Source organism: Myiozetetes cayanensis, unplaced genomic scaffold (genome assembly GCF_022539395.1).
Source record: "Myiozetetes cayanensis isolate MyiCay16 unplaced genomic scaffold, myiCay2020 scf24, whole genome shotgun sequence".
NCBI classification, from domain to species: domain Eukaryota; kingdom Metazoa; phylum Chordata; class Aves; order Passeriformes; family Tyrannidae; genus Myiozetetes; species Myiozetetes cayanensis.
The window spans coordinates 10170367-10189872 of record NW_026087456.1 but is presented as its reverse complement, the minus strand read 5'-3'; the positions used below and the strand labels follow the sequence as shown (position 1 = coordinate 10189872).

The window sequence follows — 19506 nt, the reverse complement described above, 5'->3', positions numbered from 1 at the left end:
AGCTAGACACAAACAGTGATTTGATCTTCTGTGGCGCACGTTAGTGGTGTTCTAACTGTAATCTCATAAACAGGGATCTGAATAAATATGTAACTTGGCATCTGCTTTTCAGTTACCCTAACAGGCTTGGTTTAAACCATGGTTTAAAGGTTTCACCTCTTTTCTGAGAAAAATAACCAAGGTACAAATGTAAAGCCTGAGTAGTTAAACTGGGCTTTCTCTGTGCTTCCTTACATCATGATTAAGCAGCTTCAATCTGTCCACCGTGCACCTTTGGCCCGTTGGATCCTGACTGTGCAGGAGATCAATGGTGGCAGTGGCTCTTTATTTCCTAGAGGGACCTATCGATCAGGTTTTATGTGGTGATGGAGAAGGTTCCCTGCCCTATTCAGCTGAAAATAGGGTTATGGAGATTTACCCAAGTGAGCTAATTGGCATTTGTGTTCTATCTTTTGGCCCAGGGAGATTTAAAATCTCCAGACCATCCTCCAAGCAGAATCAAGTGATGTAATAGAAGAGGATTTTCAAGTGCTGTACTTAAAATCCCTTCATATAGGTCGATACCACTGTTATCCTCGCTATGATTTCTGTCTGCTGTTGCGGGGAGAAACAAATCTTGCTTGATCAAAAGCAGAAAATATCCCTCTGGAGGGAGGAAAAAGGAAAAATGGCAGGGTCCTTATCCTCGCCAACAGCCTGTCTGGGGAAGAGAGGGAAGTGATCTTTCATCTCAGAGCTGTGCAGGGAGCAACGAGCCCTGCTCCTGCAGTACAGCCGTGTCTGGGGGCATGTGAGGGCACACAGGTGGGGGAAGTGTGGCTGTGCTGCTGCCAGCCCCTGTCCTGTGTGTCACAGGGTTGGATAGGGACCATCTGCTTCCACCTCCCATGGGGTGACAGCAGCACTGCTGCCCAGCCGAGTGTCCCTGCTGGCAGCCCCCCAGCAAACACCTGTGACAGGCTCTTGTCCCAAGGAGGCTCCTGCAGTAATCCAGCCTGCTGCAGTGGGAGGAGATGTGCCTAGATGGTCATTTCCTTTTTTCTTTTTTGGAACAGTTTGTTATAATCTGTGACAGCATTTCCTGTCCAGCCAATTCGGATGAGGAGGGGAATATGACAGGGCAGGAAATAGCATGTTGCCAAATTGCATTTGACTTCTTTTTAAAGCCATCATCACTGCTGCCTGGAAATCCTGTCTGAGGTGATGCTGGCAGCAGCAGCCCCGGGGAAGATCATCTGCTTGGGGTACTGGATGGTGGCACTGGTAGGGCTGTCCCTGCGTGTCCCACTCTGTCCTCTCCTGGTGACACAACCTGTGCAGTGCTGTATGTGGAGGTGCTGTATCTGTCCTGCAGGTGAACATCATCCCCATCATTGCCAAGGCTGACACCATTGCAAAAAACGAGCTGCACAAGTTCAAGAGTAAAATCATGAGCGAGCTGGTCAGCAACGGAGTCCAGATCTACCAGTTCCCGACGGACGAGGAGACGGTGGCCGAGATCAACGCCACCATGAGTGTATGTCACCTGGGGGTTCCTTGGTTTGTGGGGGCCCGTCCTCGATGGTTGTACTGTATTTTATGTGGCTTTAAAACTGCAGTGTAGGCACAGACACCAGCCTGACCAGAGGGGCTTTAGGCCTGGAGATACTTGGCCTGATATGCTTCATTGTCTGACAAACGATTCTCCTCTGAGCGTGTTTTCATACCCTTCCCCAGCTGCAGTGTTCCCTTCTCGGGAAAGGAAAAGGATGGGAGGCAGGGCCCCAACACGGTCAGGGCAGGGAGCTGAGGTTTGGGTTTCCTGTCCCAAACGACCACTTATTGCTCAGTGGGGGGTGATTCAGTGCTGCCTTTGTTTCAGTTTCCGGAGAGAGCAGGGCACCTTCAGTGATGTTCCAGCTCTCCATAGGGCTGGTGGCCGTCAGCAGCTTGGCTTTCACCTCCTTCCTTTTCCTCTAGCAGAGGGTGGGATTTGAGGGCACACAGGGCTAGGGTAGACCAAACATTTTAGTCACGTTTACGAGGGGAAACCACTGCTTTCTGTGGTCTTAACTTGGGGGCAAGGGGAAGAACCTGAGCTTGACGTTACTGGCAGTGACGTGCAGTGTTTTCTGGGCTTTTTAGGTGGTTTTAGAGGGGCACATAACACCCAAGAGCGTGTGCCACCCCTAAGGCAAGTGCACTCGGATTAAGCCATTTCCTTGCTACTTGAAGGCTGTTCTGAGTTTCCTTGCACAACTGCTTGTAGGTGGACAACTGTCGCATCTAACTGGATATTAGACCTTCTCCAAACGTGCCTATTGCTAGTCTTCCCTGTCTGTGTTGTGTTCTGAGCAGGGAGAGGCTGGAACAGAGAAGGGACATGGCTCTGCCAGAGTGCGTTGTGTGCACTGTTTTGCCTTCCTCTGGTGCAGCCTGGCTGTTGGGAAACTCCTTTGCCAGTTAATCCCATCTCCTCTGCCCTAACATCTTCCCCACCCACCCAGCCTGTGACCACGGCTTGGCTGACACAGCTCCCAGAGCTTGTGCCCAGCCCTGTTGGATGCTGTTAGGGCAGGGAGAGCTCCATGGGGCTGGGCTGGCCAGCTCCCTGCTGGCAGCAGCCACATTTCTGGGAGTAGATCCCAGATTGTCGCCACCACACCCACGGGGAGACTGGGACAGAGCAGAGCTCCATGACTCAGGCGTGTCGGCCCAGGGCTGGGTTGACTCCCCTCTTCCCCTTGCTCACAGCTTTGCCCTTTTTAAGAGGAAGCATTAGCAGCTTGTTGTAGCAGCAGAACTCCCCTGAAATTTTCCTTGGGAGAATGTACTCTATTTTTTTTAATTGTTTCACAGTTCTGTCTGCTTAGTGTTCAAATTCACTTCTAGTTTGTGAGACTTGTTCTGGGCTTAAGATACTTGTGCTCTGTAATTATATGGAAAATATGCACGTCTCTTGTATTCTTAGGACGTCAGAATTTTGCGCTTTAAATCTGATCTGGTCTCTCATCCAGATTGTCCTGTTGCTCTCCCTAAAACACCAGATGAATTGCAAAGGCGTTTAAGCAACTTACATCTAGCAGAGCTGCCACAGTAAACAGCTTTCTTGAGAAACAATCCCTGGCAAGGCAGCAAAGGAAATCCCCAACCACATTGTCCCTTTCCTTTCGTAGGTCCACCTTCCTTTTGCTGTTGTTGGCAGCACTGAAGAAGTGAAGATTGGCAACAAGATGGCGAAAGCCAGGCAGTACCCCTGGGGTGTCGTGCAAGGTACGTTACCAAAGGCACAGAAAAGGCCTTGTCATCCTGTCCCGTTCTGATCAAAGGCACATTGATTTCTAGATGGTCCTTGTCAAAACCTGGCTTGAGAAAGCACAGCCCAGAGCTGGACATGGAGCCAAAAGCTCTTTCCTGCAGGAGAGCAGAGTTTGGCCTTGGCACTGTTTGCAGCCCAGGCTGTACCGAAACTGCCAAAGATACAGGGCTGATCCTCACTTCCCAACCAGCATTGAGAAGTACAGGATTGAGATGGGATAGTCTTACTTGTGGCTTCAGCTGTGTATCCCACTGGATAACGGCCCAGGGAACTGCATGGGAACATTCACAGGGCAATTCTGCAAAACTCTCCAACTTCTCTATAGTATAAACTGACCCTGAAGCAGCTTCAGACTTACTGTCTTCAGCTGGATACACCAGAGGATAGTACTGGGAAAAACAGTTAGGAAAGAAGTTGATGTGTTTGGGAAGTCTTGGACTCATCACATCCTGCTGGGTTCTTGCTGTTCCCAGGAAACTGGGACCTGGATAGTTTAAGATATTTAGTTTAGGCATTGCCTGCTCGGGCCCCTGTGAGTGCTGGGATTTAGAGTGGGTTTGAGTGGAAAGTGAAATCCTGTGTGCAAGTAGATCATCACCTTGCTGATGCAAAAATGCACAGAGGGATGGGAGCTCTGTGACAGATGGGCAGCAAGGAGACTTCTCAAATCCAGGGGAAGACCTTGAACTCATGCCCTTGGTGTGTGATAGTTTCACCCCCAGGCCAGCAAGGCATTTTGGAGCAGGCTGACATGGAGTTCTGCTTGTGTGCCTGGAGAACTCTGGGACTTGCTGAACTGGGGCCCAGATCCAGGGAAAGGGCAACCCAGCCCGTGGGTGTAACATCTCTGTGGATGCTCTGTTGTTTTTGCAGTTGAAAATGAAAACCACTGTGACTTTGTGAAGCTGCGGGAGATGCTGATCCGAGTGAACATGGAGGACCTGAGAGAGCAGACGCACACCCGGCACTACGAGCTGTACCGGCGCTGCAAGCTGGAGGAGATGGGATTCAAGGACACAGATCCGGACAGCAAGCCTTTCAGGTAGGGCCCTGGATGGTACTGCTGTGCTTCCCAGCCACCTGCTCTGCTGCAGCTCAGGGCTGGGCACTTCCTGGGCACGGAAAGGGCAGCCGTGTCAGGGAAAACGCGGGAGGGTGACTCGTGCAGTGAGGTGTAACGGCTCTCCAGAGGGGACATCCTGGGATCGGTGCTCTCTGACCCTTCTACAACTTTTCACAGCTGCTCCAAGGTGAGCTGTGAAGAGGGAGCCGTGGTCTCATGCTTGAGGTTTGGCTGGTTACTACACACATAGTTTATTCTGTCAGACAGCTTTGTTGGTCTGAAGCCCAAGTCATCAGCCAGGGACAACAGCTGTGTGGGAATTCGGGAGGGAGTATTTGTTTTCTCCTCTCATTTCCTGTTTCCCATTCCTCCCCAACTTTTCCCCAATAATTGTACCCTCTGCCTTACCAGCATCCCACGCTCCTTTGTGCCCCAGTCAGAATTCAAGTGCATCAGTGAGGGGTTTTACCCCCATAGCACACGTGAGTGTCAGGGACTGGCACTGGTTTGGGGCTTTATTTGACAGGCTGAGTTGATGCAGCTGCATTTCTTCTGCAGCACAGACACTCTGCTGGAATCAGTCAAGCCCAGTTCTGTTACTAAGCCCAAGTGTGAAGCTTTATTGGATTTCCTTTCTGGAGAGCAAGGGCTTACGATGGGCTCAGCCCTTCCTTTTGAGGAATCTGAGGAATTTCCATTGCTTCCTGTACACGAGGCCTCTTTTTGACCAAGCTATAAGTAGAAAGGAAATGAAAATGTACCGAATTTCTCCATCTGGTACGTGCTCGTTCAGAGCAGTTCCCTCTGGGTGCCTTTTCCCTCCAATAAACAAACAAACCCCATGATCCCAAGCTGTTTGGCCAAGGCTGATGTATATCTGAAATGAGGAAGATGTTCTCTCTGAGCTCAGGGATCAAAAGGATGCCTTTCCCTGCACTGGGGCCCGGGGAACCACAGGGGCTGCTGCTCCTCAGCCAGCTTTCATCAGCCAGGAGCAGGGAACTTTTGGGAAGTCTCAGGGGGAGCAGGGCAGAAGACCCCAGCAAACTATTGGTGCTGTGTAGGCGCTTGTGTGGTGTCAAAAATGGGGATTGGTGATGGTTGAGACCCCCACCTTGCTGGCAGAACCCCCTCCGCTTGGCCCAGCTGCGTGAGGTGAGGAGAGAGCAGCACCAGGATCCCCACAGGCATTTGCTCCATGAAATGGGGTCCTCTGCACAGAGACCCTTCTGCTGCGGGCTGGTTTCTCTGCTGCTCTGGTTAACCTTTTCAAAACACATCTTTTCTCAAAGAGTATTATTTGCCAGGGCGTCCCTCAGTGTGTGGGGGTGTGCTGGGGAATCGAGTTACTCTTGTAATCTAGGCTCATATGTTTGTGTACTTAAAAAGCTAATTCCCTTGTCATCTTTGTCTGTGAGAAGCTGCAGGGATCCCAGTTGGTTTGGACTGTTATTCCTTAGGGCTGTAATTGTTTTGTTCACATGCAGCCTGGGAGTTGCCAGGCCAGTTTCTCTGAGAACTTGGCTCCTCTGGAACTCCAAGTCGCTGCAGCAGAGAATGAAGCTTTGAACCTGGGACAATTTAACAGGAAGCCCCTGCACCCCTGGCTCCTGGCAGCCTTTTCCTGCTTGTCCATCACACGGTTGTTGTGTTTTTGGGAATGAGCTTTGCGAGGGATGTTTGCAATACAGGGTAGGATGAACGGCGTGCAGAGCTTTCTGGTTTGGTCTGTAAGGCTCTGCTGCTCCCTAGTACAGCCCGTCACTAATTGCAGATTCAGTTTGTGCTCACTGAGCAGCAGAGGCTCACCTGCCCTCGGGGTTTTGCTAGGCTCTAGCCAGATCCTTCAGAAGGGCTTAGGAATTTAAGTTTGTGTCCACAATCAGAGTATTAAATCCAAGAGTGAATTTTAAGGAGGTTTTGATTCAAGTCTCCAGATCTCCTTCTGCTGTGAGAGATCTGGTTCTGGATTTAGTGAAGAACCAAAGATGGCTCTTGCCCTGCTCTCCCATGAAAGGATTTTTGTCATTTTTAGAATCAGTATTTTTGCTTCCGTGTGTGGGAAGCTGCTGTGGTCATCTGGAATGGTGTGATTCCTCCAGGGCGGCCAGTGCTCTGCCAGAACAGCTCTGGGCATCCTGTCTGGAGAGTATTTTAGGAGGCAGCTGAAGTGCCTGTTAATTAACAGAATTAAACACTTGGGATAATCTGTCAAGTTCTGTTCCCCAGTTCAATATCCCACCCCCCACCAAAAAACCCAACACTGCCAGGAAAGGCAAAAGCTTGACTTTATTGGGATTAGGATGTTCCCCTGGCCCAGTGGTTAATGTGTTCTCTAGACACATGGATACAGTGTGTCTGTGTGATATCAGTGGCGTTTTCATTTAGAAAATGCATTTGCAGAAAAGCCTCTTGGGGGACATAGTTATCATTCCCACACTATCGTTAGGGCTGGGCTATCCAAATCCATTTAAGGAATAAAATAAAGAGGAATTTGGCATCCAGAGTTCCTAACAGGCTCTGAAAATCTCAGAGGTGCATGGACAGCATATTTTATGTCACAAATCTGTGCTACTGTCCCAATGCTGGGGAGATAAAGAAATGCTGAGGAGTAGAGGGGCAATGAAGGAAGGAGAGAATCCAGTTATGTGGTTATTTGGAGGAGGGGACTGATGCTTGTTCAGAAAGGCCAAAGGAGAAAGAGAGATCTTCTGAGATGGCTTTATATAATCAAGCCCCTGATCTCAATCCATTAGCAGTGAGTAGTGAAAATGAGTTTTGCTATGTGTCAGTGTCGAGCTTAAAGAACGACATGAAGCCAGATTTCACACTGTGCCTGCTCCACAAATCCTGCACTTGGAATGAAGAGACTCGGCACAAACAGTGGGAGAAGGGAGGGGGTGTGACTCAGGCGGGTCACAAGCCCCATGGGCACCGGGGGTTGGTATAGACGTTTACGTAGTGGCTGCTGCTTTTGGAGGACAGGCATCCTGCCTGCTCAGTGATGTGCAGGATCCTGGTCAGGGAGCTCGGCTGTTCCTTTTCCATTTGTCTCCCACTGCTGCCACCTAGCGAGCTGGGTCAGGGTTTGGTGGAGGTCGTTGTGCCTCTGGTGATACCCTGTGACGAGACAAGCCAAGTGTAAGGTCCCCAAAGGCTGGGAGCTCGTGGCTGTGCGGGAAGCACAGCTCTGATGGGGTTTTATGTGTTTCCAACAGTCTCCAAGAGACTTATGAAGCAAAGAGGAATGAATTCCTGGGTGAACTCCAGAAGAAGGAGGATGAAATGAGGCAGATGTTTGTCATGCGAGTGAAGGAGAAAGAAGCGGAGCTGAAGGAAGCGGAGAAAGATGTGAGTATTTGTAACTCAGGGGACTCTGTGAGGGTTTAGCTTGGGGCTTTCCCAGAGCATCTCCTGCTGGGGGAGGGAGCTGCTCCTCGTGCCTCACAGAGGAGCGTGTGGTACAGAGAAAAGTATGGCCCTTGGTGGCTCTTCTCTAGCTTGGCGCAAGCATGATGGAGTCCAGTAGGTATAAAGCAGTGGGGGATGGAATGTGGGGGTTTGGAAGTGTCCAGAGACCTGTTGTGTTCTTACAGCAACAGAAATTCCCACCCTCCCTGTGTGCAAGTGGGGTGGAACATATCTCTCTTCCCATCCAATTTTCATTGGCTCTGTCCCGGCAGCTCCACGAAAAGTTTGACCATCTAAAGAGGACTCACCAAGAAGAGAAGAAAAAAGTGGAGGACAAAAAGAAGGAACTTGAGGAAGAGCTGAACAACTTCCAGAAGAAGAAGGCAGCAGCTCAGCTATTACAGTCACAGGCTCAGCAGGCAGGTTCTCAACAAACCAAGAAAGACAAGGACAAGAAAAAGTAAGCGGATGTCACCCACATCCTTTGTAGGGTTTGATACAGTTTTGGGAGGTTGTTTTTTTTCTTTCTTGCTGCATGTCTGTATTTGCTTTTCCCCATTACCAGACTGGAAACAGGGCTTTTATCAGCCTGATCAAATAAAATATTTTTTTCTAAAGGGTGGGTGAGGGACATGATCTTACTTTTTCTCTAGAAAGTACCTTCAAATTTTAAGTTGAAGTCTGACTGGTATGGGAGAGCAATCAGATGGTGGAGGTTTGACTTGTGATCTGTCCAGCATCTTCTGGAACAGCTATGACATGTTCTGGACTCAGATTTATCTGCCTGAGCCAAAATTGTTAAGGGAGTCACTACCTGTCCTTTCTTTTCACCAGTGGTCTCCAGTTCCCATTCGTTAAAGTTGTAAAGTTGTAAGTAGAAGTAGCTTAGAAACCAAAACCACCATGTTGTTTTTTACATGGGAAGTGCTAGTGCCAAAAGTGATTACTTGGAAGCTTGCTTTAAAGACGAAGCTTTGGGGTTTTTTTTATAAAAAAAAAAACAAACTACTATGGTACAGTAATTGCAGTGAAATGGCATTTGTGGTTGTACGGAGTTGACATAATAAGCTAAGAAACCCTTACCTTTTAGAAAGATCATGGCACTGTTTTTTACTGTTTTATATCCGTATCCTGGGAGTGTAACCCTGTACCCTCCTTTGGCTTTGCCCATTCCTAGTAAGAGGGTGCTCATGCAAGTCCTTCCTGGGCCATCTGTGCTAACGGTGCTAGTTGATACCTGCCGTTGGGAAAGCTTTGGAGGTGGGGATGCAGCAAATCCCCCTGGAAAACACTTGGTTAACCCACACACAAAAATGACAGTTCCACACTGCTTTTACTGGCCGAGAGAGCAGGGGGCTGTTCCTTCCAATTAACGCTGGAAGAAGCAAGTGCCAGTGGGGATGTGGCACAGACACCTGTGTCTGCCTCTCTAATCTGGGAGCTTAAGCCTGGTGTGAGCTGTGTGAGAGCCCAGGAGGGGCACTTGTACTGCAGCTGGACTGGGATGTTTTTACAGCGTGGCAGTTCACACTCACTGCATGTTTCCTGTCCCTGCTGCTGGGTCGCTGCCCAACAGTTGTTGCTTCTGTCCTGGGGAGGGCCTGGGGCTGGTTCCTCAGCTGAGGTCAATTGATGTAGCTCCTATGGAGCCCTGCTGCTCGATGCTGGCTGAGAACCTGGCCGTGGAGGGCTTTGTGCTGCATGCTCTGCTTGGGTAGGAATCCTTACGGACCCGTGGGGTCCAGGCGTGCTGAAACACCCTCCTGCAGCCATGGCTGTGAGCAGGATAGGCTGAAACCCCTCTCTTCCTTCACCTGAGAATTCAGACATGGTGATGTATTTTCTAGAAAGAGCAGAAAGTTTTGAAGGCCCTCTTTCTTATCTCTTTAGCAGAGTTGGTAGCTTAATGTTTTTAAGAACTCTGCAGTCAGATTTTTCCTCTTAGATCCGAGATCAGTGCAGTGCAGAACGGTCTGGGGAGTTCTGTCTCTTTGAGCAGCCACTCTTTGCTCCTGGGAGGTTGGCTGGCACGCACACGGCGTCGGGGGTGAGACAGGGATGTTTCCAGCGACCGTGACCAACGCAGGTTCTGCTTTGCTGATGCATTCACAGAAACCCAGCCATGAGGAACATACCCGTGTTTTAGTGTGTCCTTTGTGCTCCACACCAGGTGCTGTACCTGCTTCCGTTGTTCTTTAGTGTCGCACTTACTAACGGAGGCTTTTGAGGGAAATGCCGGTGCTTCTGCCCCGTAGCACACCTTGGGTTTCCAAAGGCTTTGAGTTTCTCCTTGCACTCTAATGAGCAGCTGCAGTCTGTGTGGTTAAAGGCTTCCATCCTCTCTCTCTGCTGACATGGCTTGGGGTGCTTCTTGTGCAGTTGCCAGAGGAAATCCTTGCCGTGCCTGACTTTCGCAGCCTCCCCAGAAAGTAAATCACGGGAACGCTTTCTTTTCTCAAGGTGGGATCAGATTTCTCCAACTTGGAGAACAGGGACTTTCCGCTGTGCTGTGCATGCCAGAGGGAAGGCTCAGGGTGAAATCTGCTGCTGGTCTGACTCCCTGAGGGAGAGCTTGGCCTTCCTGGTTTCCAGATGATTCCTCCAGTAGCTTGTACTCATTTTTTCTCTAGAGCTGGGGCTCTGGCCTGATGGCAGCAGTGTGCTGTTCTGGGGACAGCACATCTGTGTACCTCAGGCACTGGAGAGGTGCACTCGAGTGATCACCTGAATGTAGGGCTGAGCGTACTCACTGAGCCCCTGCTGTAATTTTGGGATGGGGCTGTGCTTCAAACCTGCACAGCCTGGAGGTAGTTCCTGGCAATGGCCCAAATCAGAGCCTTCTGGTGCTTGCCTGCTGTCTGGGAGATGGGCACACGCCTCATCATGTGCTGCTGTGTTACTGCTCATCCCCAGCCCCCAGGAGCTGGGACCATGTGTTTGGGGGCTATTTTGGTTTATTTCAACCTGCTTCTGCAAACCAAATGTAAGACTTGGGGTTTTTTCAAGTTTCCTTTCTGTGGAAGTTTTCAGTCCACCATGGCTGCTCTGGCCCAGCTTACATGGTTGGTTGGTCAGTAGTTCTGCTCCCTTGGTTTTTTATGTTTGCTTGTCATAGGCTGGGATAGAGCCTGGCCTTGAGGTTGAATTCCTTTGTAATTCCATAATCCATGTGCATGCCCACCCACCGGAGCAAGTTGCTGGTGTCGGCTCTCCTGGCTTTCTTTGATTTTTTTTTTTTCCATTTTGAGTTCAATTAGTGCTAACTTTTTTGTTTTTTGTTCTTTTTTAACTTGCAGTGCAAGCTTCACATAAAGCCTGTCGAGCCAAGGATGTTCCTGCATTCACCTGCTTTTGCAGTAATGTGTCTCTGCCATCTGTTTTCTTTTTCTTTTTTTTTTCTTTTTTTTTTTTTTTCATTTTTTAACATGAATAACTATTAACTCATCTAATAACATAGGGGGAACAAGAAGGAAGAGGGATTGGGTACAGGACTGTATGCAACTGGGAGTTCAGGGGCGGGTGGAGGGACAAGGTAATGATACTGTGTGTTTTTGTCACCAAAAGCATCAGCTGTAAATCAGTTTTGGCCCCCAGTTTAACCAAGAGTCAGGGCTGGGTGTGAGCAGCATGTACTGGCTCAGGTGTCCTCAGCGCTGCAGTAACCTGTGCTGAAGGGAGCTCCTGGACTCCAGCCCCAGGGAATCGCTGCTGGAGGAATGGCACAGCCAGTCGGGGGCGTGGCTAACCCTGGAGTTCAGCCTGGCCCATATTCCTGGAGGAGCTGATGCGTTCCAGCAGGAGCTGCTGGGGAGAGGGAGGGGGGTGTGTGTAGATAACCAAGTTAACTGACCTTGCATGCCGTGACATTTGCATGATAACGTGTATTAGTTGCTGTTTTTGTTGTCTGGCCTGACCGTGGCTGGGTTTGTTGTCCTGTGCTGGCCTGTTTGCACAGCCACCCTTCCAGTTCAGCACAGCAGCTGTGGGTGCCTGGGGGCAGGAGCATTCCCAGCACTGCTGTCCCTGCAGTACTTGCCCAAAACCTTTGGAACCTCCCTTAAAGTCCTGCCTGCTTTCCAAAGGCTGGGCAGCCCCTGTGGAATCAAATGCCTGGGCAGGGGGGACGCAGAGCCTTCAGCATCCTCTTAGAGCCTCCAGGAGCATTCCTGCACACAGTTAAATACAGACCTGCACAGCTGTGGGATCCACAATTCCAGGTCAAGTAGAGAAGGCACCCTGACTCACTGTGTGCTCCCCAGCAGCCCTCCTGCACCAGGGACAATGTCCCATTCAGGTGTCCCCTGAACGTGCCAAGGACATGCAGGATAAACCAGGCCTCGCTCTGGGCCAGTGCAGGGAGGAAAGGGGTCTGTTTAATGTGTGTTTTCTATGCCACTGCTTTTGGGCTGAGTCTTTCCCTTCCTTCCCAGGAAGTGGCGAGCCAGGCTTATCCTGTGACTCCTGGGTTCCTTTCTCTGCTGCTGATGCACAGCCAGCACTTGCTCTGCTCCTGCCTGGGGAGTCTCGTTTCCTTTCTTTAAAGCACTCCTGCACAAAACTCCTCCCACCTGAGTCTCACACACTGCACCTCTTTGCTTGTTTCTGGATGGAATTTCTCCAGGGGAAAAAAAAGGCAGAATTATCACTTTTTTTATTATTTCTTCCTCAAGTGTGCTGGGGGGATTAGCTTATGGATTGTCTTGCTTTTAACCCTCACTGCTTAAACATGGCTTTGGGAAGAGGATATCTAAATGCCGTGTCTTGGACAGAACAGAAAAGCAGATAAATAAGCTAGAAATAAAATAGTTGAGCCTTTAATCCTTTCCTTTTTTTTTTTTTTTTTTTTTTGACCTCCTGGTCTTGCCAACAATGCACTTTTTGCCAAGTTAAGTAGGTTTGCTGCAGGGTTGTTTGGAAAAATGAAATTCTGGTTCTTGTGGCTTCTGGCAAACCCAGCTTTAAAATCTTGAGTTATGAAGGAAGAAGTTTGGGTTGTTTGCATGAGTTTTTTACAGTCACATCACATGCCCATCACCAAGTGCTCGTGGCAATATGCTTCGCTTCAGCTGTCTCTGTGCATGTCCTCTTTTTAATTACCAGTGTTTTGTGCCAAGTTGAAAACTTAATTTTAACATTTATTTGTACTGCTTCGTTTAACAGCCCTTCAAGGGATGTTTAGCAGGGGAAATCAGCTGAGTTGAGCTTTTGCTTTTTGACAGAAAGCAGTGGCCAAGTGCATTAATGACTTTTTGGTTGAGTTTCTTTCTCCAGCAAAAAGCAAGCTGTGTTGGAGAAACTGGGAATAAACTACAGGCTTGCAGATGTCCAAGGTATTGTTTTGGTTTTCACCACAGGAGATAATAATGACTTTTTTTTTCACCTTAAACCCCTGGGCCATGTTTAGCTTGTCACTGCTGCACTTCTTGCTTTTCTCTCTAATGCCTTTTTTCACAGTAACCCCTGGTGTGCATGGAGTGAGTGATACACTCAGGGCTGGCTGGATGTGCTTTCACCTTTGCATGTAAGTACAGCAGCAAGAGACTCACCTTCCTGCCTCGCTCCTGACAGGAAACCGGTCGTGCTTTTCTGGGAGATTAAGTCCATTTCCTTACAAGTGGCTTAGCTAAAACCCCTTAAAACTGTCTGCAGCCTGCTTTTGCTATTGTAGAGAAGCTGCAGGGAACACAACATCCAGCTCCTGTTGGATGCTTAGAGCAACCCTGGGCAGCTTCCCTGCATGCCAGAAGCTGGACACATGGTTGGGCAAGGCCTTGCTTGGGAGGCCCTGCGGCACTGAACGTGATTAGACAGCCGTGGTAACGAGCTGATGATGCTGTGTGCTCCTGACGGCATTTCAAACCTCAGTGCCGTGTAAAGGAGCAGGAAAGCACACTGAAACACGCCTTTGCTGGGATGGTGGTGTTCCCAGGCCATGAAACAAATCCCCAGGATGGAAAAACACAGTCAGGTCGCTGAGGGGGGCTGTGAGTGCTCTGTACAGGTTGGGCACCCGTAGGTCTGGCAGGCAGATGAAGCGGAGGAGACGGATGAGGATTCGCTCCCCCAGAACCATCTGGGGCTTGCACAGTTCCTTTCTGGGAGGGCAGTTCAGTGGGAAGGATCCCTTTGAGCTCGTGGTCATTGAATGCATTGTCTTGCATCTCCTGTGGCACGTGGCTCTCTGGGAGCAGGGAAGGTAGTGCCTGGCACCCACCCCGGGCTCCTCCTTGTCATGGCCAGCCTGAAATCCCAGCAGGGAGATGGGTGTCTCTCTGGAAACATGTCTGTGTTTAACACGAGTGGTGTTTCCCCAGGCAGCTCTTGTTCTGCTTCTCCTAAACCGTCCAAGTGCGGATGGAAGTGTCTTTTTGTGTGTGATCACAGATTTGTCCATTTGGCTCTGGTTCCTTTTGCCCTTCGGAGGTGTGGAAGGGGAGGTGGAAGGGGAGGTGGATGTGTCCCTTCTCTGAGGGCCCAGGTTGCATTTGCAGTGTGTGATATCCAGCAAGGAGCTGTACAAACATGAAGGGGTTTTTTTAATTCACGGAAAATAAAGCTGTGAACAGCGGTAGAAATCTTGTATTTGTATACATTTTTAATATCCTGATTGCCTTAAACCATAGATGTAGGACTTTATTACCTTGCTATTGGAAAATAACCCGTGTTTGTAACTAAATAATTGTGTAACCGACATACAGTGTTAATGCGAGTGATATGTATGCATCTGTTAGATATTGTCACTTTATTTGATGTGAAAGTATTTCAGTTTTGGAATTACAGATGGAATAATAACCCTAGAGCATAAGCTCAAGTTATTTCTTGTATATGCTTTAGGTTACAGATCCAAATAGTGCCAACACTTGAAGTGGGGAGAGGAAATATATTTTTACCCAAAGCTTTGGTCTTTGCGTGGCCTTTGTGACATTTACTGTGCCGTCCTGTAACGGTGTGACAGGAGGGTCATCTGTTCACCCTCCACCTTCCCAGCAGGTCATTCTGTGCCTTTTGAGGTGCCTCTGTGGGCTCGTGCTGGTGTTTGTCAGTCCCTTCTTGTGGTGTTGTGCGGGTGTTCCCCACCTCAGCTGGTGTCTTGGGGCGCTCAGGTGTCCCCCTGGTGTGCGTGGCACCTCCCCAGCGCGCTCCCTCCTTCATGACTTACTTTAAAACGTTGTTCCTCCTTTATTCCCCTCTCTCTCACCCCTTCATTTCAATTCTGAACCTCTGTTTCTTTTCTCTTCTGTTTTTTGTCTCTTTCTGTAGCTTCTTCTTTATGTAACCGTCACCTTGCCAAAGCCCCCACACCCCCTCTCCCGTGGGCTGTAGGGCACTGGAGGAGCCTGCGGCTACGGGCAGCCCTGCCAGGAGAAGAGTCATCTCATTCCTCCATCTCGTCCGCCCTCCTCTCCTTCCCTCTTGTCCCCTCCCGTGCGCTGTGCTGTGTCTGTGCGGGATCTGTCGCTCCCGGCGCGGCTCCGACAGCGGCCAGGCTTCCCAGGCTGCCAGAGGTAACGGCCAGAACGGCACACGCCGCGCTGGCTTAGTTGGATTTCTTTCCTCCCCTGCCATTTTCTCACCTTTTGCCATAACGTGCACACGATGCTGATGACACATAGTGACAGATTGAGGGTGAGTGTGCGTAGCTGGAGGGTTTCATTTCTGCCTCGAGTCTGGCTGCTTTGGATACCACAGCTTCATCCCAGGGGCGTCCCGTGCTCCTCTGACACCGATGGAAATCACTCCGTAGACCCGGGAATGTTCTCAGTATGTCAGTGTGTGAAGTGGGGATGGTGGATGCTGCGCCCTGTGGTGCTGATGGAGCCTGTTCTGGACAGCCAAGGCTTTATTTCTGGCTGATGTAGCAAAGTAGGATTTTCTTGTACAGCCGAATTGCACTGACTTGTACTTAGATCGAGGGCTTCGCTTTGTTTTCATGAAGCCTAATTAGCAATTATTTTTTTAGCAGTCCTGAATGTGGGCAAGTTGTTAAACTTTGTACCTTGTTTACTTTGGAATTGAATTCAGTCAAAAAGCTTGAGAAGTGCCAAAGGATTGTTTGAAGGTAAAAACAAAGCCTGTAAGTGTGGTGTGCAGTGATCTCCAGCTGATTTGGCACAGAGGGAAGGAGGCAGCCTGAGCCTCTTGGGATGTTTTTTCCTGTGGAGCGATGCACTTTTATTTTTAACCGAATACTAGTGACTGACTCTTTGCATCTGTGAACCTTAATCAAGGAATTCCCCTCCTTTAACCAGGAAATGGTCTAGGTTTGGCCTCTCCCCTGTGTGACGTGCTGGGTTTTTTTTTTTCAAAAGCACAATATTTCACAGCACTTTCCAACGACAAGGGTCTACTCCCTCCAGCCGGGTGGAGGGAAAACTGCTCGTCCTGGAAATCCTTGCAACCAACCAAGTGACTTTAAAGATACAGTCAGAAAGGTTATGAAGTGTTTGGCCTCGTTTGTGTGCTGTGCTGATTTGCCTGGTGTGTAGCTGGACCTGCTGACCATTGCTGAGACAACAGGGCTATCAATATTTGCACAAATGTAGCTTGGGCCAGCATTTGCATTAGTACCAAACCCAGAGCCTGCAGGGCTCTCAGGTGGTACCTGCTCTCCAGCCACCAGTGCTTCCCTCGAGATGGCCAGATCTAGGAAGCTGTGCAGTTCTGCTACAGTTATGTTTGTCTCACTCCTTGGACTTTTTTGTTTATATTTAAAAACTCTGGGATGGCTTTATGTGGGAGTAGGAGTCTGCAAGTTACTCTCAAGACCACGGTTTCTGGGGTATTTCTTCTGCCCCTGACAGGTGCTGGGCTGGACTGGGGGAGGTTGTGGTTAATCCCCTGCAGGGGCTCAGGCCTGGGTGACCCCCCTGTAGTGCTGCCGTGGCAAGTTAGAGGAGGGGTAAAGCCCTTTTTTCCCCAGTGACTTCTAAACTCCAGATGGGAATTTTTTTTTAAAGTTTAATCTAGAGAGAAGCACAAACCGAATACTACAACTTACACAGACTGCCTTTATTTTACAGCTCTATAAGAGTTTTGCTGTGCTGGTGCCTTGAGTCCTGCTTGCAGCTCTGGACTTCGTGTCTCCAGAAGGACATAGTGGAGTTAGAGAAGGGCACTAATGGTAAATGGGATGGAGCAGCAGCTTCCAGGTGAGATGGCTCAGTTTGGCCAGGGAAAGGCAGAGGTGAGGGAGGATCAGCCCCACTGTGAGCAGGAGGTGGCAGCACATGTCCTCTAGAGGTCCCTTGCAGCCCAGATTTATTTGTGACTGTTGTTGCAGAGCTCTCCAAGTTACCATGGCGGTGCGTGCTGACCTGCTAAGTCAGCAAATCGTCACAACTAGACCAGAGGAGTAACTGTTAAGGAGCAGGTAGTAAACTTAGGGAATTTGTTGCCTCAGGTTCTTGAGGCAGGTGGTGTCAGCAGAAGGTTTTGGGGTTGATTGGTGGGTGTTTTTTAAAGGCAAACTCAAGGAGAAGAGATCCATAGGGAAAACAAGATGAAACACCTGACAGCCATAATCCAGTGGTGCTGGATAGTGGGACAGAAGGAAGGCCCTGCCAGTGTCCACAGTGAGACTGAGGGGCAGAGGGTGTTGGAGGCCTCCCCACACCCTGGGGCTGGGGAGGGGATGGCAATGTGCCCTTGGGCTGCATCGTCTGTGGCAGCAGCTGTTGGGGAAGAGGTGCCAGTGTGGGGAGAGGATGGCAGTGTGAAACCTGTCGAGGACAGCTCAGAGAGGTTTTTTGTCACCAGGTATCCCCAGCAGAGCTGGGAAAGCCACTTCTTTCATTGGAGGGAGTGGGTGCCTGAGTTACAAATCACACTTTGGGTTTAACCCCTTCGTGTGGCTGCTGGAGGGGATCTGTGCTCTCATGTCCTCAGAGCAAACCCTCAGGGGGCTGAGGGAAGCTGAGGGGCTGCAGGGAGCAGTGCAGCCGGGTAGGGTGAGCTGGGATTATGGCTAAAGGCGTTGGAAATGACCAGCAGTGCTCTGCTGGCATGTCCCTGCCATGCCGTGGGGAGCTCCCTGGGTTTGGGGACTGAGCAGTAACATGCTGGGGTTTGTGAATGCAGTGGTGTTATCCCAGTGCTCACGAGGGAGAAAGGCCAGCAGAGAGCTGAGCCTGCAACTGGGAATTGGTTTCCTCTCCAGCCAACCATTCACCTGCCCTGTGTGCTGGGCTGGACTCCTGCCCTCGCTGCTCCAGGCCCCGCTGGAGCAGGCAGACCCTGGGCAGGTGTCGGGCAGGTCCCTGGTGGGGAGCACTGGGATGCTGTGACACCTGTGGGAAGGTCACAGGAACAAGAGGACTCAAGGGTGCATCAGGGAAGGTTTTCCTGGGGGAAACAGGGAGCCCTGGCAGCACTCCAGGCCTAGCCCAGTGTTCTGACAGCTGCGTACAAGCCAGCTACTCAAGGTGATGGGGGGGCAGCTTGGAGGAGATGTTTTTGCCAGGGGTTTTTTGGGGAAGAAATGTGGGAAGTGGGAAATGGCTTTTCTCTCTGGCCACGTGGATTGTTTCCAAATCAGCTGGATCTGCTTACGTGGAGGAGCTGGTCTTGCTGGGACGACTCATTTTCCAAGGTAAGGCTGTGTCTGAAGGTCACCTCGTTAGCCATGGAGCACTGTTAATGTGTACACCAGTGCAGGCAGCACAGCCAGGGATCTGCCCACAGGTGTCCAGGGCCTGTGCCAGGACAGCAGGACACTGCAGGGGTGGGTCACATGGATCAAGGGACAGGCTTTGTGCCTGAGCCTTTTTTTTTGGAGTTGCCTGGCACAAGATCACTGGTGTGGGTTTGTGCATAGCACCAGCAAAATAAAGTGTCTGTCTCTCTGCAATCCACTGGGGCTGGGAGCAGGAAAGCGCTCCCTTGGCAGTGAGGGAGATTGAGCCCTGCCTCTGCAGGATTTTACCTCCCAGGAGCTTGCTGAGTCAGTGCTGTGGCTTGTGTGGCTCTGGACAGCACAGGGAGGCCGGGAGGGGTTCTGGGCAGTGACCCTGTGGTGGGACTGGGCTGTGATCTCACGAGTGCCTGTGTGCTGATGTGCGAGTGGGGCAAGGGGGAACGTGCCCTTCAGCCTGGGAGGGAAGGATTGTGTGGAGGGGGAGAAGCCAGTGTAATTTAACTTGGAAAAGATGTGCAACGTGCGGTGAGCTGGAAGCAGAGAGCACCGGAGCGGGGGCTCTCCTGCAGTGACAGGGTGCCTTGCTGGGGCTGTGCTGCTGACACCCCAGGACTGCACAGCAGCCTGGCTGGAGAACACTGAGCCAGCCACTGGATGAGAAGGTCAGGGTCTGGAAATAGCATAAGGATGGCAGGAAGGGCTGAAAGGGAAGGAAGAGGCACACCCCTCTGAGAAATATGGCCTGGGGAGAGGTTTCTCAGGACACAGGCAGGAAGAGCTGGAACCTGTGGGAAGGGTCTTGTGGTGGTCTGTGCACGATAAGAAGATGGCACCTTGGAAGGCATGGGGCAGGATGGGCTCCAGGACAGGAGATGGAGCAGTGTTCCAGCCATGCACTCGGCCTGGAAAGGGAACAGCCAGGAGTGAGGAGCACCAGAGCTGGGGCTAAAGCCAGAACTGCTGGAGGCAATGAGTTAGTGTTGGGTGACTCCCCTGGCACCCCAGGGACTGCCCGGGACCCTGAAGCACTTGAAGTCACTTTGTCAGGGGTCTGGCACGGAGCAGCTCCCTGGCAGCATCCGGGTAAAACTGATCCAGGTC

General features: G+C 50.5%; 1 protein-coding gene across 5 annotated transcripts in view; it reads left to right on the top strand.

Moving 5' to 3' along the window:
• The window catches only part of SEPTIN11 (septin 11), a 45435-nt gene extending 25962 nt beyond the window's left edge, over nt 1-19473 (top strand). Inside the window, exons 5-11 of one of the 5 annotated variants that reach the window (XM_050320685.1) lie at nt 1355-1516; nt 3156-3252; nt 4172-4340; nt 7580-7712; nt 8045-8232; nt 16793-16921; nt 17053-19473. In XM_050320685.1, coding sequence (XP_050176642.1) covers nt 1355-1516; nt 3156-3252; nt 4172-4340; nt 7580-7712; nt 8045-8232; nt 16793-16921; nt 17053-17128 — 954 coding nt within the window. In that variant the 3' untranslated portion in view covers nt 17129-19473. The other 4 variants (XM_050320682.1, XM_050320681.1, XM_050320683.1 and 1 more) reach the window with 4 other exon arrangements.
• The last annotated feature ends 33 nt before the right edge of the window (nt 19474-19506 follow it).